The following is a 22,864-nucleotide window of genomic DNA, read 5'->3' on the forward strand; positions in this document are numbered from 1 at the left end:
AATTTAGTAGAAGCATATTAGGACAAGAAAATAACGAGAAGTCACAAGAACCTAAGACAAGAACACAATCAGATGTACCAATATCCAGAAATCAAACGAAGAATCCCAAAAATTAGGGTTTTCAGTACAAACAGGCTAGGGTTATAGCAGGTTCATAAAATCAGTCAAAAAATGTATGAGAAGTAGATGTTTAAACATAAAGAATCATCGAACAAATTTTACAAAGAAATTCCGGAAACCCTAATTTTAGAAAAAGATGAAAATCACTTGAAATTGTACGATTCTTGTAAAGAATCTCAAGGCTATTGTAAAACTCACAAGAAACAAACTCAAATCACCTTAGATCTGTATAGATCTAGGAGGTTTTTAGGAAAGAAATTAGGGTTTCGAAGAGAACAATACAAAGATGAAGAAACATGTTTAGAAAACTATAGATCGTAGCTAATATAGGATGATCTCACTCATAATCACACCGGAATGTCCTGGAATAGGCGAGAGATGAACCCTATATGCAAGTCGACATAGCCCTAGTCTCTTGAGGGCCTTAGAGATGGCAAGAATGACATGAGAGAGCCCATTGGAGGCCTGAGAGATGGTGAGAGGTCATCGAAGATAGCCATAGATGGGGGTCGGTGTTTGGAGATTAGGGTTTAGGTTGAGAGTGTTTGAGAGCAAAGAGGATCTTAGGGCGGTGGGGTAGGTTGTGAAATGAATTAGGTCTGGGGGAGGGGGGTATAGGTTAGTTTAATTAGAAAATGGGAGATCTGGACCGCTGATCAAAATGATCAACATCTAGGATCTAACAAGAGTCGGGTCGGGTAGGTTTGTTGGGGTCAGACGGGTATTGGGCTTGGGTAATTTGATCAAAAATTGGGTTGGGTATTGGGATTGTATTGGGCTGAATTGGGGCTAAAATTGAAATATAGTTAGGCCATATTTTAAATAGCCATTTTACCTCTAATAATTTATAAGAAATAATAAATGATTTCTGAAAAAATAATTTCATGCACTAAAATGATTTAAAACAGTTGTTTAATATTTTAAAAATATAAAAGATCATTTTATGCATCATCAATGTAATTATGCATTAATAGGGCTAGTATTGCAAATATATGTAAATTGGCTTAAAAATGTAAATGCAATTATAAAAAATGCACTAAAAATATTTAAACAATATTTTGGCATAAATAACTAAATCATCACAAAAAATAATTTGAAGGATAATTATAGGAATTTTTATAAGTAAAAGGGAAGAAATAAATCAATTTGAAGCCTTTAAAATTATAGAAAAATTATAGAAAAATACTTATATATGCATATATGCTATTTTGAAAGTATATATATGTATTAAAAATATATAGGGGAAAATTGGGTATCAACAACATCTATTAGAGAGCAATTGGCAAATTCACTGGGTCTGCGCATAGATTTCTGCATGTTGAATGTTATCTCTTCATCTTTAATCTCATCTTGCGCTCTCCAGTTTCACAATCAATTAAAGCTCTCCTAGTGGCAAAGAATGGTCTTCCCAAAATTATGGGAATTTCGTCGTCAATCCCACAGTCAAGGATGACAAAATCTGTTGGGAACACAAACTTCCCAACCTGCACCAATACATCATCTAGAATCCCAGAGGGCCTCTTCACGTTTCGGTCAGCCAACTGTAATAGCATAGACGTGGGTCTAGCTCTTCCAATGCCTAGCCTTTTGTAGATAGCTAGAGGCATAAGATTTATGCTAGCTCCCAGATCACATAGTGCCTTAGAAAAAGCAAACTTGCCTATTGTGCAAGGGATTGTGAAACTCCCTGGATCAGATAGCTTCTCGGCTATGGGTCTCGTCACAACAACACTGCAGGTTTGAGTCAGTGTAACTGTGGCTAAGTCTTGAAAGTCGAACTTGCTGGACATCAAGTCCTTCATCATCTTTGCATACCCAGGCATTTCCTTTAAAGTATCAATCAATGGAATGTTTACCTGAATTTGCTTCAACATCTCCAAAAATTTCTTGTACTCCTCATCTTTTTGATACTTGGTCAATCTTTGTGGGAATGGTGCTGGAGGTCGCTTCTTCCCTATGATTTGGTTTTTCTCTTGTTCAGGCACTACTTCTATTATCAGTTCTGGTGCAGCCTCAGTCTCTTTCTCAACCCCATCTTCCTTGTTGGTGTTCTCTTGTGCATTCTGTATCGTCACCTTAGTTAAACCTGCTGAATCATCTATCTTAATAGGTACTTGCACCAGTGTCTCAGTCGGCCTGCTTTCACGAGCAATTCCTTGCTCCAGATCTAAGCCCCTACCATTTCGTAGACTCACTGCCATCAGCTGCTTCGGGCCCTGCTTTTTTGGATTGATTTGGGTGTCTGCAGGTAACGTCCCATGAGGACGATTATTTAAGGCCATGGAAATCTGTTCTAATTGGATCTCGATATTTTTAATCGCTGACTCATGTGAGTCTACTCTGTCAGCTAGTTTTCAGGTGGACCCAATCACTTGTTGCACCATACCCTCGAGTGTAGCAAACCCATCTTCATGTCTCACAATTTGTTGTTGTGGAGATTGTTGATAAGCCTGCTGCTGATTTTGCTAGTTGTACCCTTGTTACCTGTGGTAAGGCACCATTTGCCCCTATGGTCGCACAACCCCATGATTATTGTTGTTATTGTACTGCTGCTGAGCTAGTCTGTATTGTTAATTCTGCTGACCTCAATTCTGACCACCTGGTCTCGGTCTCCTATAGTTAGCCACATAATTCATGTTCTCCTGATATTGTTGACTATCACTTTCAGCACTGAGCAGACATATGGTTGATTAATGCATGATGTACATAGACCCCTATTGGTTGCATCAACTATGTGTACCTGCTGCTTCTGGCCTGATTCTTCAACCTTCTTGGTGAGGATGCTCATTTGTGTCATTAGAGTGGCCATATTTTCAGCTATGGAGTTAGCCCGGTCTAGAGCCAATGAGTGAACCACTGGAGTGATTGGAGCATTTTTTGTTGTCCATCCTGAGTTTTGTGCCATCTTATCAAGTAGGATCTTGCTCTCTCTGAATGTTTTGCTCAAAAATGCTCCACCTGCTGAAGCATCAACATTGGCTTTCAAACTATCTGCCAAACCCATGTAAAGTCTCTGCCCCAACATCTGCTCCGGAATACCATGATGTGGATTCGTAACCAGCAGACCCTTGAATCTCTCCGACGTTTCGTGTAGTGTCTCAGTTGGTTTATGCTTGAAGCTCAATATCTCATCAATTTGAAGCTCAAGCGGTCACTGCAAATATATTTCTGTTAACAAGTCCGGAGTCGAATCCCATAGGGAATTAACCTATCAATCACAGCTATTGGATTCACAGAAATTCACGTATTCAATCTTCCGAGATATTTGAGTAACAAATTGGATGTTTATTAATTAAATATTATGTAATAAAAATGCAGTAATTAAGAACTAGCTATAAACTGGTTGTAAGGAAGAATGAGAATGGTCTAAGGTTCTGATTTTCCCTCTTGTCGAAATCCTTTCTGCTATATTTGCTATAAATTTGCCTAAGTCTTCTCTATCGATCAGGAGCAATCTGACTTTCGTAACTCTCTCCAGAGTAATTACAACAATATACTAGACATATTCTCCTGAATTACGCTAGCTGGCCTTAGTTACAGCTCACTTAGATCGCACCCAAGGTTTCGTTATCCCTAATCCCAACTTTAAACCCTTTGTATTGATCCCTCATATACTTTAGGAGTGGTGTTGTTCAACAACTACCTAAGTATACACTCTCTCCCGAGTAATGCATACTAAATAGGCACAACCGATTGAGGGCCCTTCAATCAACATCAATCACAATATAGTTGAACAAACAAAGAAATTATTAAGGCAAATCTTTATTAACATATCAGAAATTCATCCTCCAAGAGGTTCCATCAAAACCTTAGATTAAGTGTTTAGCTACGCATAATCGTTTTCACAATCATAATAGTAGAATTCATCATTAGTTATCAAAACAAGAGGAAGAAAGGTAAAAATCTATGTCGAATCTTCTGCCTTGCCTCTTGTCTCTTCTTGCCTTCAATAATCCTTCAAAAACCTTGATACCTTCTTTTTGGGCGAGTTGGGCTTTTTATAGGTTAAGGAGATTTGCCCCCAAACTTACGATTTACCCCTGAAAATAACGTTCCTCGAAGCGACGAGCGCGACCGCGCTTGGGCTGCGCATATTGCATTCTTTTCTGCCTAACGAGCGCAGCCTGAGCGCTGCCACGCTTGGCCCGCGCTCATGGAGTTCAACTGTCTTCCATTTTTTTCCTTCTTCTTTTACGCGCATTCACCTCCGATTGGTCTTCCTTGCTGCAAATTAGCTCCAAACACTGTTCAATGTCCTCATAATCAAGACTTGCTCCTGCAAAGCACAAAATTAATAACTAGAGCCATTTGTTGTCGTTTAACCTTCATATAGCAATAAAGTATAACTAAGTTCTGGAGTAAATGGTCGCTAAAGTACATGAATATAGCATATTATCAATTTGCTCAAAGAGTATAAGAGAAATGCATTTTATTTTTTCTTTCATCACAAATATTGTACATATTTGGATAATTGGATGTATCCTATAGTATGCGAAAATCACATTGTGGAATTTTTGGTTGAACAAAATTTGGTAGGTTTAAACTAAATTCAATCCTAATAAAATGAGCTAGATAAGTTGGCAGATTAGAATTCTATATGGAAATAAAAGTCATTAGTGAATTAACTTACTAATTGCTCTTAGAATGATAGTTTTAGTCATTGAGTTATTGTTTTAGTATTCTGATTCTGTTTCTATCATATTCGAATTAAAACGTTCAACCTTCACTTAGACAAAGTTGATGATATTGATCCAACTAATCACTAAAAAAGCTCAAAAGAGAAATCAGTTTACTCTCAAGAAGAACAAGTCGGGTACTACACATGTTATTCTCTAGCAATAATTAAACAATTTGTTTTTGCCTTTTGTACTTATGTTAGTGATTAGATCAAAATTAGCCACTTTCTTTAATTGAAGGTCAAATATACTTTGGTTAATGTTGCAAGAGTCAAATGACACAGAAATAACCCACGATAAAAATCACTATTCTTCCATAAATAAATAAGATCGAAATCTATATATATATTTGTACAAAATTATAGGTTAATGCCTTAACCTAACAGTCAAAATGGGGTTGTTAAAACCAAAATGTCTCAAATTCAAATCCGATAAATCGGATTTTTGTTGTTGTTCAAATTCACGTTCTGGTGCTCTTCCAATTATTAGGTATCGGAGGACACCAATCAAAGCCAATTTAGGCACGTGATATATTTCAACTCATGACTAGAAAGCAAAATTGTTCGATAAAATGTCAAATCATTGTCGCTAATTTTCTAAACGCAAGTGTAATTTTGATTATTTTCTAAGTGGAAATCCTTTGTCCAATAGCATCAGTAACTAACTTAAAATTGTAATAAAACAACAAAGACAAATATTGCAAAGAAAAAGAATGGGAATTTTTATTGATTTTAGATGATTTACAATGGAATAGAACCCCTCTATTTGTAGGAAAAAAGTGACTTAACCACCAAGTAACAAACCTTAAAATCTCTCTAAAGACATTCACCTTAAATGCAATTCTATTTATAACACTCCCCTTGAATGTCTATTCAACAGATAATGTGCCCCGTTAAAACCTTAACTAAAATAAAACACAGTGGAAAAAAAATTCTAGAGAAGGAAAAAGATTATACATGTTTAGAAATACGCATTTTGGTTGCCTCGTTAAAAACCTTGTAAGGAAAACCCAGTGGGACAAAACCTTGTAAGGAAAAAAGAGTACAACACGTATTAACTCCCCCTAATGAGAGCATCAATTTACATGTTTAAGCCTTCGTATCCCAATCTTGTACGCTAGCTTCTTGAAGGTTGACATCGATAGAGATTTGGTGAACAAATCAGCCATATTATCACTTGAATGAATATGTTGCACCTTGAAATCATCATTCTTGTATATATATATATATATATATAATTGTCTTCATATAATATCGTGAAATGACTTTTTCAATATCTCCATAGAGATTCTCATTATCATATTATCATGCTTATAGTTATAGCAAGATACATATGTGCACAAATTGCACTTAGGATGTGATACTTCAGGACCAAGAATTGTATATGCTTTAAGCGATTTAAATCCTTCAAGGATTGTCATATAAGTTAAGTCATATAATAGACTTTAATTAGATGCACATCAAGTTTTCATGTCATGCTAGACAAATAGGATATCGAAAACTGATTGCACATATTTGACTTTATACTTTCAAGTGTTTTAACTACATGTCCAAAACTACATGTCTTTCATATGAGGCCAATTCTATTTGAATTGTGTCTCTTCTATTTGGCCAATATTTTTGTGTCTGTATATGACATACTTGAGGTCATCATCTATACTTAGCGCTATGATAGATATCGTCAACGAACATTTTATATCGGTTCCAATATTTTTTCATAAAGACATAGCATAGAGATCTCTTCATTCATATTTTCAGGTACCCAAACCTCTCGTAAGATTTTATGAACTGTTATGTCACGTGATCTTCTGGATCACTTGCCTCCTTATTATGATCATTTGCTCATCTTCTTTATCAAGAATCTTATTTGAAACCGATTTGTCTATACGCTTTAAGCGTACCATAGACTTTGTCCTTCTAAGACTTATTCTAATATGATCATTTGCAGTGAGAATATAATTACTTTCTTTGGGTCAATAAATGCGTCTGGCATGCTTTGCAATATATTGAGATGAATTATTTTTTTTATAAACTTGAAGTTCATATTATCTTAATCGATGATCTAGATGTACGAATGATAATTCATTCCACGGAATTTTTTTTCAACGGTTTATCATGTCTCCCCCTCATGTTAGAAAAACTAACTCGATTCCTCAACTTTGAAAATTTACCTTTGTGCATTATGGTGTTAATCAAAATATACACCGCACATCACTAATAATAAGAAGGAGCCATTTGGTTCCCGACCCTGAACCACCTGTGAGGGGAGAATGTAATATACTTTCGTATATAACGTATATCAAACTGATATAGATAACTTTGTTTTCATAAGCAATAGTTTAACTATTAAGTAAGGCACTTAATAAATCATCTTGCTAAACCAGTTGTGATATAAACTAACTTATCAAGATAAACTATCTTGAATAGAAAATTTGAAAATTATGCTCTAAATTAAATTGTTGAGCAAGTTACCTTGCAAACACCAAGTTGCGGGTTAATAATAATCGCACGTGTAATCATCTCATAAATGTATCTTATGTGGTATACATGGCAGGTGAATGTGCCCATATTCACCTTTGATATTTCCAGAATTTATGGGATTCAATCCCAATTTTAGTTGGTCATCTATTAATTAATGAGAACAAGAAACATAAGAGAATTCGTAAAGAACTTTCTAGTACTTTAATATTTAACCATGTGAATTCTCTTTTATTTTTGCACGTCATACTTAAATTAACATGACTAAACTAATTATGTCAACTGAATAAATTATCAGTATTGATTAACTTCTGGTTTACACCATGACGTGTGCAATTATCAATAAACTCCAAATTTATTATGATATGGGGTTTATATCAATAAACTTCCACTCTATTGTGGTATTTGTGTAGTACAAACTAGGGAATAAAGCGGGTAACTTTTCACATACATATTATCCGCTACAAGTTGTAGTAATAGAATATATTAAAATTTTCCTTTATTTATAGTCTCAATATAACCAACCGCTTTTGCGAATATCTTAGAAACTAAATACTTTTCTTTGATACTTACTACGACACAATACATTATTGACAATGAATTTTATTCCTCCAAAATAGTAATAATTGACTCTTTTAGAGTTCTCAATTAATGTACTACCGCATATTCATCAACATCCATATGGTGAATATCTCTTTTAAAGATAAAGTTATACCATTATGGTCATGGTCAGAATTCTATATAAGATATGTTCCTTGCATTACTGTTGCCCTTTAATAAACACATCGCCAAAATTTTTTGGCGTACGATAGGTATGTGACCAATGGCCATTCATGTCATAATAATGATATTATTTTCTTATTTCCCTTCAAATCTCATTCTAGAGGTGAGTGTGGTATATTCACTACCACTAGCACGTTCATATTATTGCAAGAATGAATATGTATTCATAAATCACATGTTGTCACATTCACATCATGAATGGATCATAATCATCTATATGTATTTTACAAAATCTCATGTCAAATCAATGACACATATTATTTTGCAGGTGAAGGATTATTTTGAGAATCCTTATTGTTCTCATTACTACAATGATGACGATTATAATTTCATCTATTTCCACGTCCACATCCATTGATACTTTTACGGTAATAATTTTGTCTTCTTTCAAACTTATCACATATTGCTATCACAATCTCTTAAGGGAATGATAATGAAGCAAATTCAATAGGACGATTTTTCGCTTCTTGTGCTCATAATCATACATGAATTTGATCATGGCAAGACAAAGAAATTTTACTACTTCGGGCGGTTACAATTTCTTGCAAACTCTATTAGAGTTATAATTTGAGTTTATTGTCTTTGCTTGTATTTAAAATCATATTATAGAATTTCAAGAATTTTAAAGAAAAAAATAAGATAAAATACTTACCTTAAATCCGGAATAAAGAATTTATTCCCGAAGAGAGTTTATGGGACAATTGGCAATCATCATGCCCAATATTATATACAAGTTGAGCACCATGTGCATATCCCTAGTTAAAATAACTGCCCTCTACTCGATTGGTTAGAGTCTCGTGCTAATAACGTGTAATGAAGCAATAAAGAAGAATATTGCAAAGAAAGAGAGAGAATTCTTATTGATTTTGGGATGATTTACAATGGAATAGAACTCCTCTATTTATAGGAAAAAAGTGACTTAACCACCAAGTAATAAACCCTAAAACCTTTCTAAAATATAGACATTCACCTTAAATACAATTCTATTTATAACAAAAATGTCAATTTAAAAGGTATAACACATTGTTTAAATTATTTGTTTTATAAGAATTATATTTTTACCAAAATAAACACTTAAATTTACATAATTATAGTTAATTCCGCTTACACAAGTTTTCTAATAGGAAAACAAACAAAGGTCATGTAGGTATGCATTTACATTGAAAATCATTCTACGGTCATTCTTCAAACATAAATGTAATTTTATTTTCTTAGCGGAAGTTCTTTGTCCAATAGCAACACTATTGATATTCGGCTTAAAGTGTGCATGTTTTTATGTATATTGCCTCGCATTGTGCTCATGTCTCGTATATTTCAGATGTATAATATAATGATTTATGTTAGTTTGTGGTATTTTTATGTGTAGGAATCATTCGGGTGCAATTTGGGACGAAAGTGTGAGAATTGAAGCGAAAATCGGAAAAAAGGCAAAAGTGCACATTTGAGGGCCACAGGCAGCGTGCGGCGCTACTTGTGGCCCAGTTTCCAGAAGTGCAAAATTTCCAGCGTCAGGGCCGATGCTCCACGCTACCCTGGGCGCTAGTGATAGGGACTTAACCTATTTTGCCTGGAACTTGGTTATTCCGGCCCTACACACCCCCAACTCGTATAAAAGAGGCTCTAAACCTAATTTGGAGGAGGGATGATGTTTTTGAGAGGAAAACACAAGCATAGAGCCGTTGTGGAGGTCGGATTTCATCTTTCTTCCGCGAAACTTAGTAATTTTTATATTTCTTTATATGATTTGTTGTTTGGTTAGCTTGTCTATGTGGAGTTAAACTTCACGTTCTAGGGGTGTGGTTCTTTCATGAATATTGATTTTGATTTCTTGATTTGTCGTGTTAGTTTATTTATTCAATCCTCCACTTATTTATTTAATTGCTTGATCACCAATTGAATATTATCTACGAATATATAATTGAACTCGAAAGTGGGATGTGATGATTCAAAGGGTCATCTTGTATTTTAGAACCCAATTTAGGATCCCGAGGACTTCAAAACCTCATCGTACTTCTCTTCGATTTGCGTGCACAGTCCGAGTGCATTTCCAGAAAAGCCTTTGTGCGAAAAATTGGAGAAAATGATAATTTTGCCATAAAAATAGTTGACTTCGGTCAATATTTTTAGTGAACGGACCCAGACTCGTATTTTTACAGTCTCAGAGGGTCCGTAGTAAAATATGGACTTGAGCGTATGCCCGAAATCGAATTCCGAGGTTCCTAGCCAGAGTAATGGATTTTTGTTAAAAATTGTTGACCTGAAAATCTAAGGATTTAAAGAAATTGAATAAGGTTCTATCATGTTGGGATCGGGCCCGTATATTGGTTTCGGAGCTCGGTACATGTTTAAAATACTATTTAAGTCATGTCTATGAAATTTGGTGAGAAAAAAGACTGATTTTACGTGATTCGGACGTCCAGTTGTAAAAATAGGAATTTCAAATGTTCTTAAGGATTTCATGTGTTTTGGTATTAAATCCGTAGTTTTAGATGTTATTTCGACGATTTGATCGCACGAACAAGTTTGTATGATGTTGTTAGACTTGTGTGACTATTCGGTGTGGAGCCCTGAGGGCTCGGGTGAGTTTAGAACGTGTGTTGCGAGTGAAAACACTCCAATTTTCTGGTATTTCTGGGCAAGTGTTGCACGTCTCGCAAATGCGAGGATTTGTTCGCATTTGCGGTGACCGCATTTGCGAGGAATATTCACAATTGCGAAGAAGCTTGAGCTGGGCCATGATCGCATTTGCGACACTTTGGTCGCATTTGCGAACCCAGCAGGGTCCGCATTTGCCACCCTTTTGTCGCATTTTCGACACTTGCAGCGGGAGCCCAGATTCGCAATTGCGATGATTTTGTCGCAATTGCGACCTTCGCATTTGCAAACCTGATATCGCAAATGCAACATCAGAGGCCTGGGCACAACTTTTAAAAACGAGACTTAGGCCATTTATTTCATTTTACTTCTACACTCGCACGATTTGGGAGCTTCCAGAGAGGGTATTTCAACCTATCATTGTAAGGTAAGTTATTTCTACTGAATGTGAGTTTAATACTTGAGTTTTGGGGTAGATTAACACATAAAGATTAGTGAAAACTATGGGATTAGAGTAAAACCTAGGGTTTTGATAAAAACGTGATTTAACCACGAAATTCGTTATGGAATGAAGTAAAAATCATATATTCTTAATCCTTAGGTTATCAGTAACAACTTCCTTCAATAATTTCCTGAATCCAGGCACGTGGGTCCGGGGTTGAATTTTAGGAACCTTGACCTTGGGGTTGGATAATCGCTTTAATAACTAAAATATGAATCTGTAAGCCTATAATAATGGACTCTTACACTATTTGAATAGTTTCGGATTGTGCGGCTCTGGTTTGAGAGTTTGGACGTATTCTTGAGTTGGAAGTAGGCTCGAAACGAAGTAAGTCTCTTTTCTAACCTTGTAGTGAAATGTCCCCATATGTGAACTTAATTAATATATGATTAATTGTGGGGGCTACGTGCACATGAGGTGACTACAGTCCGTACATAGCTATTATTCATGTTATGACCGGGTAGTTCTAGGATCACATCATGCTTCGTAGTCGCTATTAATTGCTTATATATGCTAATGGTATGAAAGGAAGTAAGTTGAAGGAAATCTAAAGATTTACAGTCTTCAAGTGAATTGTATTCATTTACTTCTTTTTTTTTATTTTTATAAAAAAGGAATTAAAGAATTATTGTGTTTGAATGATGAAAATTATATTTATCGCATAGCACGTATGATTCGCGAGCGGGCTTATGCTTTTACCGTGTCACATGTATAATTCGCGAGCGGGGTGAATTGATACATCTATGGTTCGTACCGTTCGACCCTCGGCAGTGCATATTTTACTTTTATGTTAGATCGGGCTGATTGTCCTCGGTGGTACTTGTGTGTGATAGTAGAATCGTAACTCTTATAATTTGTATGGCTTATTACTGGGAAGGTCACTAATTTAAATGAGGAAAGTGCTTAGTTTTATTGATTGGATGAAAGGATTTTGAATAATTATTCTTGTTTTAGCTTGTTATTATCTACCAACACTGTGAATTTACTATGTTGAACTTTATATTATTATATTTGTTGGCCTAGTAAGTGTCAAAGTCGACCCCTCGTTACTACTTATGCGAGGTTAGGATAGATACTTACTGGGTACATATTTTAATGTACTCATGCTACGCTTCTGTATTTGATTGTACAGGCTTTGAGGTAGGTACATCTGACCATCAGTCCAGTGCATTGAGTGGTCATCTCAGCTCGAGACTTTCCGGTGAGCTGCTCTTCCCAACTGATCTGCAGCAGCTGGAGTCTCTCTTTTGCCTTTATTTTCTTGTCTATTTCTTTTTCAGATAGTAGGATAGTATAGTTTTGTATATTCTACTAGATTGCCCATACACTTGTGACACCAAGCCTTGGCACACACATTAGTAGAACTATGATGTTTTGTCTTGTCTTCATGATTGAGATTCACATTTATTTCTTTCACTTAAATATGCTTAAGATTTTAAAACTATAAATTTCTTAAATCTATAATGGAAGTTATCACGTACCAACTACATAAATGAGGACTCACTATATGATCAGTGTTGGCTTGCCTAACAATGCTGTTGGGCGCCATCACGCCCTAATATGGAATTTGGGTCGAGACAACAAGGTATCAGAGCACTAGGTTCACGTAGGTTTTACAAGTTATGGTCAAACCTGGTAGAGTCTTTCGGATCGGTACAGAGATATTTGTACTTATCTTCAAGAGGTTATATGGTGTTAGGAAACTACTCTTTAGTCATCTCCTATCGTGCAGTTGATGATGTGCTAAATTTCCTTATTCTATTCTCTCATAGATGGTGAGGACGCGTACGACGGACGTTCCAGACCCAGGAGGAGCTGCTCCCCTCGTTGCTAGAGGCCGAGGGAGGGCACCGACCCGAGATAGGGGACGAGGGCATCACAGATCTGCCCCAGTTGCACTACGGGCGGACCCAGCGGGGGATCCCATTATCGAGGAGCAGGGTGAGGTGCCCGCAGTAGAGCCTGCTCCGGTAGATTTTATGCCAGTATCGGGCTTCTAGGAGGTCATGGGCCATATGTTGCGGTTCATGGACTCGATGACTCATGCTAGTTTATTTCCAGCAGGCCCGATCATATCTCAAGTAGGAGGGGAGCACAGACCCCTACTGCTCAGGCTCCTGGGAACGCAGCTTCCGTATATCAGACTCCGGGTACACTACCCGTGAGCGGTGCCTAGCCAGTTAAAAGAGAGGTACCTGAGCTCAAACCAGCTGCGGACGGCAATTCATAGAAGTTATTAGAAAGATAGACCAGGCTACACCCTCATTTTTTTGGAGGTGAGCGTCATGAGGATGCTCAGGATTTCATTGACAGGTGCATGGATAGACTGCACAACATGTGGATATTGGAGTCCCATGGAGTGGGTTTCATCACCTTCCAGTTAGAGGGCAGGGCTCATAGGTGGTGGTAGTCTTACCTTCTCAGCAGACCAGCAGGTTCTCCTCCCATGACTTGGGACCAGTTTACACGGCTTCTATCGGACATGTATATTTCACCCTCCCAAAGGGAAGAGTTGCAGTGTCAGTTTGAGCATCTCGAGCAGGGGCAGATGTCTGTGACTGACTATGAGGCGAGATTCTCTGAGTTGTCTCACCATGCACTCATGATACTCCCTACGAACGCAGAGAGAGTGCGGAGATTTGTTGTGGGGTTACACCCCGATATTCGAGCTAGAATGGCCCAAGAGGTTGAGATGGGGACTGAGTATCAGCTAGTGGTAGAAATTGCACGGAGGATTGAGGGTTACCACCAGAAGAGCAGAGAGCACTTGCAACAGGACAAGAGGGCCCGATTCTCTGGAGTGTTTAGAGGTGCCCCAGCTAGGGGTAGAGGTCAGTTTGGGAGGGGCCAGCCCAGCAAGCCCCTATATTCAACACCATCACCACCTCCTCGAGGTGCTCCCGTGAGGACTTATTTCAGTGTGATACTGGAGAGTTCTTACCGCCCACCAGCTATTCAGGGTTCCTCCAGTGGGTATTCTGGACATCAGGGTTCTTCTAGTAGATATTCAGGCCATCAGGGTCAGGCTTCAAGACAGTAGTCAATGGCACTACGGGGTTGTTACGAGTGTGGAGATTCGCGTCACATAAAGAGGACCTTCCCTAGACTTTAGGACAAGGCAGTACAATAGGGTCATCAGCCTATGATTTCACACCAGCCGTTCGGCCATGCAGAGGTGGGGGACAGGTTGGTAGGGGCCGTCTTAGAGGTGGAGGCCAGGCAGGGGGAGTTCAGCCAACTACTGTTTAGCCAGCCGACGCTCCAGCTAGATTCTATGCTTTTCCGGCCAGACTAGATGCAGTAGCCTCAGATGCCGTGATCACAGGTATTATTTCTGTATGCGGTAGGGATGTTTCAGTATTATTTGATCCAGGTTCTATAAATCCATATGTGTCATCTCTATTTGCTCATTTCCTGGACATTCCTCGTGAGTCCTTGGGTACTCCTATTTATGTGTCTACTCCTGTGGGCGATTCTGTGGTCGTGGATCGAATCTACCAGTCATGTGTGGTTACATTCTGTGGTTTCGAGACTAGAGAAGACCTTTTGTTACTTGATATGATCGACTTTGAGGTCATCTTAGGCATGGATGGGCTATCCTCATATCATGCCATTCTTGATTGTCATGCCAAGATTGTTACTTTAGCGATGCCAGAATTACCGAGATTGGAGTGGAGGGGTTCCTTCGTTTGTGCATCCAGTCGGGTTATCTCTTTTCTGAAGGCTCGATATCTAGTCGAGAAGGGTTGTTTGGCATATCTAGCATATGTTCGGGACACCACCGTAGAGTCTTCGATGATTGATTCAGTGCCAGTAGTCTAGGGTTCGCCGATGTGTTTCCTTCTGACCTTCAGGCATACCGCTAGATCGTGATATTGATTTCTATATTGATTTGGCTCCAGGCACCCAGCCTATATCTATCCCACCGTCTCGTATGGCTCTGAAAGAGTTGAAGGAATTGAAGGAGCAGCTTGAGAAGTTGTTAGCAAAGGGGTTTATTGGGTGCAACAGTGTTGTTTGTGAAGAAGAAGGATGAGACTATGCATATGTGCATTGATTACCGCCAGTTGAACAAGGCTACCATCAAGAACAAGTACCCATTGCCGCGCATTGATGATTTGTTCTGCCAGTTGCAGGGTGCTAGGGTGTTCTCTATGATTGACTTGAGATCAGGGTATCATCAGCTGAGGATTCGGGACTCAGATGTCCCGAAGACTGCTTTCCGTACTAGATATGGCCATTATGAGTTTCTGATGATGTCCTTTGGCTTGACTAATGCTCCAGCAACGTTTATGGACTTGATGAACAGGGTTTTAGGCCTTTATATTGATTCCTTTGTCATTGCCTTCATTGATGACATCTTGATATATTCATGTAGCCTGGGGGAGCACGAGCAGCATTTGAGAGTAGTGCTTCAGACCTTGCGAGAGCAGAAGCTATATGCTAAGTTCTCCAAGTGTGAGTTTGGCTAGATTCAGTAGCATTCTTGGGGCATATTGTATCAGGAGAGAGCATTAAGGTGGATCCCAAGAAGAGTGAGGTAGTTCAGAGTTGGCCATGTCCTGCTTCAGTGACTGAGATCAGGAGCTTCCTAGGAATAGTAGGTTATTACCGCCGATTTGTGTAGGGCTTTTCATCTGTTGCATCACCTTTGACTAGATTAACCCATAAGGGTGCTCCTTTCCATTGTCATATGATTGTGAGTCGAGCTTTTAGAAGCTCAAGACAACTTTGACTACATCACCGGTTCTAGTGTTGCCTTCCAGTTCGGGGATGTATATGGTATATTGTGACGCTTCACGCATTGGCTTGGGATATGTATTGAAGCAGGAGGGCCGAGTTATTTCATATACTTCACGCCAGTTGAAGATTTACAAGAAGAATTACCCTATGCATGACCTAGAATTAGAAGCAATTGTTCATGCTCTTAAGATATGAAGGCATTATCTGTATGGGGTGTCATATTAGGTTTATACTGATCATCAGAGCTTGCAGCATTTGTTCAAGCGGAGGGATCTAAATTTGATGCGCGCAGTTGGCTTGAGTTACTAAAGGATTATGACATCATCATTCTTTATCATCCGGGAAAGGCAAACGTGGTTGTTGATGCCTTGAGTAGGAAAGCAGAAAGTATGGGTAGCTTGGCATTCATATGAGCAGAGGAGAAGCCACTAGCTTTGGACATTCAGTCCTTGGCTAACAAACTTGTGAGATTGGATATTTCAGAGCCCAGCCGAGTCCTTGCATGTGTTGTTATTCAGTCTTCACTGTTGGGGCAGATCAAGGCTCAGTAGTGCGATGATCCGTATTTGGCAGTTCTCAAAGAGACGGTGGTACAAGGTAGTTCCAAGGAGGTTTCTATTGGCGGGGATGGTGTTCTGCGACTCCAGGGTCGCCTATGTGTTCCTAATGTTGTTGGCTTGAGGGAGAGGATCCTAGAGGAGGCACACAGTTCATGATATTCCATTCATCCAGGTGCTAAAAAGATGCATTATGACCTGAGGCAGCATTATTGGTGGTGGCGGATGAAGAAAGACATAGTTGAGTGTGTGGCTAGGAGTTTGAATTGCCAACAGGTTAAGTATGAGCACCAGAGGACAGGTGGCCTACTTCAGCAGATGCCTATACCTGAGTGAAAGTGGGAATGCATTACTATGGACTTTGTAGTTGGTTTGCTGCAGACATTGCAAAAGTATAATGCAGTTTGGGTCATTATTGACAGCTTGACTAAGTCGACACACTTCATTCCGGTTATGACTACATATACTTCAGAGAGGATGGCTCAGATATACATTCAGGAGATAGTTTGGTTGCACGGTGTGCCTGTTTCCATCATATCAGATAGAGGCCTTCAGTTCACTTCCCATTTTTGGAGAGCCGTGCAGAGTGAGTTGGGGACCCAGGTAGAGCTCAACACAACACTCCACCCACAAACCGATGGGCAGTAGGAATGGACAGTTCAGATTCTGGAGGACATGCTTAGAGCATGTGTGATTGACTTTGGAGGGCAGTGGGATCAGTTTTTGCCTTTGGCCGAATTTTCTTACAACAACAGTTATCAGTCCAGCATCGAAATGGTTCTGTTTGAGTCTTTATATGGTCGGCAATGCCATTCTCCTATTGGGTGGTTTGCGCCTGGCGAGGCTAAGTTGAATGGTACAGATTTGGTGAAAGATGCCTTGGAAAAGGTAAAGTTGATTCAGGAAAGACTTCGCACAGCTCAGTCTAGATAGAAGAATTACGCAGATTAGAAGGCGCGTGATGTATCATTCATGGTCGGCGAGAAGGTTCTCTTGAAAGTCTCGCCGATGAAGGGTATTATGAGATTGGGGAATAAGGGCAAGTTGAGTCCAAGGTTTATAGGCCTATTTGAAGTGTTGATGCGAGTTGGAGAGATTGGTTATGAGCTTGCTTTACCCCCCCAGCTTATCGGGAGTTCATCCAATTTTTCACGTGTCTATGCTTTGGAGGTATCACGCCGACTTGTCCTATGTGTTAGACTTCAGTACTATTCAGTTAGATGAGAGTTTGGGTTATGAAGAGGAGCTAGTTGCCATTTTTGATAGACAGGGTCACCAGTTGAGATCCAACAGAATTTCTATGGTAAAGGTCCAGTGGAGGGGCCAACTAGTCAAGGAGGCAACCTGTGAGTCCGAGGAAGACATGCGGAACAGATATCCCCATCTTTTCCCTAGCTCAGGTACTTTTCTATGTTCGTTCGAGGACAAACGATTGTTTTTGAGGTGGGGAATGTGATGACCCAAAAGGTCATCTCGTGTATTAGAACCCAATTCGGGGTCCCGAGGCCTTCAAAACCTCATCCTACTTCTCCTCGATCTGCATGTGCAGTCCAAGCGCGTTTCCGGAAAAGCCTTTGTGCGAAAAATTGGAGAAAATGATAATTTTTGCCTTAAAAAGTAATTTTAGTTGACTTCGATCAATATTTTTAGTGAACGGACCCAGACTCGTGTTTTGACAGTCCTGGAGGGTCAGTAGTAAAATATGGGACTTGAGCGTATACATGAAATCGAATTCCGAGGTCCCTAGCCCGAGAAATGATTTTTTTTAAAAAAAAATTGTGACTGAAAATATAAGGATTTAAAGAAATTGAATAATGTTTGATCATGTTGGTATTAGGCCCCTATGTTGGTTTTGGAGCCCGGTACAAGTTTAATATAATATTTAAGTCATGTTTGTAAAATTTGGTGAGAAACAAGACTTATTTGACGTGATTCGAACGTCCCGTTGTAAAAATAGGAATTTCAAATGTTCTTAAGGATTTCATGTATTTTGGTGTCAAATCCATAGTTTTAGATGTTATTTCGGCGATTTTATTGCACAAGCAAGTTTGCATGATATTGTTAGACTTGTGTGAGTATTCAGTGTGGAGCCCCGAGGGCTCGGGTGAGTTTCGAACGTGGGTTGTGAGTGAAAACACTCCAGTTTTCTGGTATTTCTGTGCAAGTGTTGCAGGTCTCGCAAATGCGAGGATTTGTTCGCATTTGTGATGACCGAATTTGCGAGGAATCTTCGCAATTAAGAAGAAGCCTGAGCTGGGCCATGATCGCATTTGCGACACTTTGGTCGCATTTGCGAACCCAGTAGGGTCCGCGTTTGGCACCCTTTTGTTGCATTTGTGACCCTTGCAGCGGGAGCCCAGGTTCGCAATTGCGACCTTCGCATTTGCGAACCTGATATCGCAAATGCGATATTAGAGGCCTGGACACAACTTTTAAAAACGAGGCTTAGGCCATTTATTTCATTTCTCTTCTATGCTTGGGCGATTTGGAAGCTTCCAAAGTGGGGATTTCAACCTAGCATTGTAAGGTAAGTTATTTCTACTTAATGTGAGTTTAATACTTGGGTTTTGGGGTAGATTAACACATAAAGATTAGTAAAAATCATGAGATTAAAGTAAAATCTAGGATTTTGATAAAAACGTAATTTAACCATGAAATTTGTTATGGAATGAAGTAAAAATCATATGTTCTTGATCCTTAGGTTATGGGTAACAACTTCCTTCGAAAATTTCCAGAATCCAGGCACGTGTGCCCGGGATTGAATTTTAGGAACCTTGCCCTTGGGGTTGGATAATCGCTTTAATAGCTATAATATGAATCTGTAAGACTATAATAATGGACTCTTACACTATTTGAATATTTTCGGATTGTGCGGCTCCGGTTTGAGAGTTTGGACGCATTCTTGAGTTGGAAGTAAGCTCGAAACGAGGTAAGTATCTTTTCTAACCTTGTAGGGGAAAATATCCCCATAGGTGAACTTAATTAATATATAATTAATTGAGGGGGCTACGTATGCACGAGGTGACAAGAGTCCGTACGTAGCTACTATTCCTGTTATGTTCGGATAGTTCTAGGATTACATCATACTTCGTAGTCGCTATTAATTGCTTATATATGCTAATGGTATGAAAGGAAGTAAGTTGAAGAAAATCTAAAGATTTACAGGCTTCAAGTGAATTGTATTTGTATTCATTTTTTTTTATTTATAAAAAGGGAATTTAAGAATTGTTGTGTTTAAATGATAAAAATTACGTTTAACGCGCCACACGTTTGATTCGCGAGCAGGGTTATGCTTTTACCGCGTCGCATGTATGATTCGTGAGCAAGGTGAATAGATGCATCTATGGTTCATTCCGTTCGACCCTCGGCAGTGCACATTTTACTTTTATGTTGGATCGGGCCGATCGTCCTCGATGGTACTTGTGTGTGATAGTAGAATCATAACCCTTATAATTTGTATGAGTTATTGTTGGGAAGGTCACTAATTTAAAAGAGGAAAGTGCTTAGTTTTATTAATTGGATGAAAGGAATTTCAATAATTATTCTTCTTTGAGCTTGTTGTTATTTACCTACATTGTGAATTAAATATGTTGAACTTCATATTATTATATTTACTGGCCTAGTAAGTGTCGAAGTCGACCCCTTGTCACTACTTCTGCGAGGTTAGGCGAGATATTTACTGGGTACATATTTTTATGTACTCATGCTACGCTTCTGTATTTGATTGTACATGCTTTGAGGCAGGTGCATTTGGATATTAGTCCAGTGCATCGAGTGGTCATCTCAGCTCGAGACTTTTCGGTGAGCTGCCCTTCCCAGCCGATCTGCAGCAGCTGGAGTCTCTCTTTTGCCTTTATTTTCCTGTCTATTTCTTTTCCAGACAGTAGGATAGTATGGTGTTGTATATTCTACTAGATTGCCCAAACACTTGTGACACCGGGGCTTGGCACACACATTAGTAGACCTATGATATTTTGGCTTGTCTTCATAATTGAGATTAGCATCTATTTCTTTCACTTAAATATGCTCAAGCTTTTAAAATTATAAATTTCTTAAATCTATAATGGAAGTTATCATGTACTAACTACATAAATAAGGACTCACTATATGACCAGTATTGTCTTGCCTAACAACGGTGTTGGGCGCCATCACGGCCTAATATGGAATTTGGGTTGTGACATGGGAATTATAGATTGCATATAGGATTGAGTATAACAAGTTCTTGAACCTGAGCATCGAGAAACAAATTCATGGTTAGGATAGAGATATACCCAATTGCCTTTCTTGGTTGATTTACAGGAATTATAAATACGTTCTTGTTGGTTCTAATTCCATAGACATATATGCGTTAGTTTAGCATATATAGATGAGTAAGAACTCAATAGATTCTTTTGAGCAATATCAACCCTCTTAACCAATAAACTACATAAATTAGTTAGTTAATTCAATTGAAGAATACAATAGAAATGTGAGATAGCCCACAGCCCTAGATCGTTTTCATCATATTGATAATATCAAACTCTACTCTTCTTCTGTTTAAAGTTCATTTGTTAATTTTTTTTATATTTTAATTAGTTTATAATCAAATACTTCTAGTTTAATTCTTGTTTAGATAATTAGGATAGTCTAATTTAGTTAATAGTTAGTCACAAATCCTCGTGAGTTCGACATCCGACTTTTAGTCACTTTATTACTTGACGATCGCGTATACTTGCGTGTGCGTTTGACCACAACAAGCTTTTGACGCCGTTATCGGTGACTTAAAATTAGTTATTTTTCTGGATTAGACTTTTACTTTTTTCTTTACAAGTTTATTCTTTTTTAAACGTTCTTGTTTTTATAAAAGTCTAATTTTTCTCTTAGTGTGTTTTAGTTCTATCAGTATGATATCCGGGGATGAAATATATAAAGGTAAAGTTATTGAAGAAGACGTATGGTTGATAAAAGACTTTTATGGTCCATATTTTTGGGCTTGTCATGGGATGGCCTCTTGGAAATCTGAATTTGAATATGGGAGTAACAGTTGGTATTGGGACGGATATTCTCAATTAGGCGAATATGCGAAACGCCGTTGTCTTCTAACAACGTTGGTGAATGATTGGTCTAAGGATATAGTTGATTGCACATAAAATGGATAATTTTGGCTTGGCTGTGCATAACTTGGATGCAAAGTTGAGTGCAAAGTTTGATGCGTGTAATGCCCAACAATTTAATGATGAGTTGTGTGAAGTTAAAAAAATCTTCTAGACGAAATTGATGAGCTAAGACGAGAATACCAATCATTAGACCATGTTTTTCTTGATGATATCAATGTTAAGAAGAGTGTTCTACAGTCATATGAGGGAGTAGATAACATTACTTTGGGAGAATTGAGTGTGTATATATGTGGATATAATAGTAGTACAGTTCATGAGTTAGGGCGTGCTAAACCTTATTCCAATTATTTTTTCACATTGTGTTTAGATAGTGAGATACTAATCAAGACATCTGAGCCTATGAAGGAGTAAAAGGGTAAGGATGAGAGTGCCTATATTTTTGAATTTATTGTGCCAAAAAGCAAAAATTACATTCCTCATCTAAAGGCCGAGAAGTATAGAGTGAAAAATTTATTACTAGGCCTGGTTATCTTTGTAGCCCTACTACTGGAGCACAACCGCATATTGGATGTCATGTTAGGAGTACAATTATCAGTTCAAGGTGGAGGAAAAAGTGGTTCACGTCGTGTCGCGACGTTAAACTAGGCGCTTGTTGGGAGGATACCTAGCTTTACTGCTTTCTGTTAGTGTTGTTTTATTTTGTAGGATTTTGAGCATAGGGAGAAAAGCCATAGGAAGTGTGCAAAAGTGAGCCAGATGGTTGAAACTAAGTGTGGGATTCCCGCACAAGGATCATGCTTGGGAGAAGTCTGAGTACCCCGTGAGCCGCTATTACTTTGGTCTTTGGCCTTTCAGAGAGTTTCTTGTCCACTCTCGTTATTTGTTTTTGCTTTATTTGTGCATTGGGGACACTACACTCTTTTAAGTGTTGGGAGAGAAAATTCCTCTAGATAATTAGTGGCAGTATGTTAGTAGTAAAAAAAACGTTAACTCCTTATTTTTATTTTTGTAGTAGTGTAGTATTTTAGTAGTAATTTAGTAACTTAATTTTTTTCTTAAAATATGGAAAATAAAAATAAATGAAAAATTTGGACTTTTCCTGACGATGGATCTCCTAAACAGTTTTCTTGAGGGACTAAAGTCTAACCAATAACACAAAAAAATATCCTTTAGTTTTCCATAGGTAGCAATAATCCCCCGTGTTTTTTTTGTGCCTCAGTTCTTTTCCATGGGATGTATTTTGAACCGGGTAGTATTTTTATTTTTATTTTTAGAGTATGTTAGACTTTAAGGAATAAATGGAAGAAAGATGATA

General features: G+C 38.3%; 1 protein-coding gene across 1 annotated transcript; it reads left to right on the forward strand.

The window, feature by feature from the left end:
- The first annotated feature begins 15,409 nt into the window (after positions 1-15,409).
- Positions 15,410-22,362, forward strand: LOC138876011 (uncharacterized). The gene is made up of 5 exons (XM_070154897.1): positions 15,410-15,611; positions 16,629-16,729; positions 16,835-17,056; positions 17,165-17,341; positions 22,255-22,362. The coding sequence occupies exons 1-5, from the start codon at positions 15,410-15,412 to the stop codon at positions 22,360-22,362; spliced, it is 810 nt and encodes a 269-aa protein (XP_070010998.1).
- Positions 22,363-22,864: the final 502 nt, after the last annotated feature.

This window comes from Nicotiana sylvestris, chromosome 8, assembly GCF_000393655.2.
Source record: "Nicotiana sylvestris chromosome 8, ASM39365v2, whole genome shotgun sequence".
NCBI classification, from domain to species: domain Eukaryota; kingdom Viridiplantae; phylum Streptophyta; class Magnoliopsida; order Solanales; family Solanaceae; genus Nicotiana; species Nicotiana sylvestris.

Bases quoted from the DNA above. Each gene is read 5' to 3' on its own strand.
- LOC138876011 (XM_070154897.1), top strand. From the start codon at position 15,410: ATGTCCTTTGGCTTGACTAATGCTCCAGCAACGTTTATGGACTTGATG. The intron at 16,730-16,834 runs GTTAAGTATGAG...GGTTTGCTGCAG, and splicing joins GGAGTTTGAATTGCCAACAG to ACATTGCAAAAGTATAATGC. The intron at 17,057-17,164 runs GTAGAGCTCAAC...TTTGGAGGGCAG, and splicing joins AGAGTGAGTTGGGGACCCAG to TGGGATCAGTTTTTGCCTTT.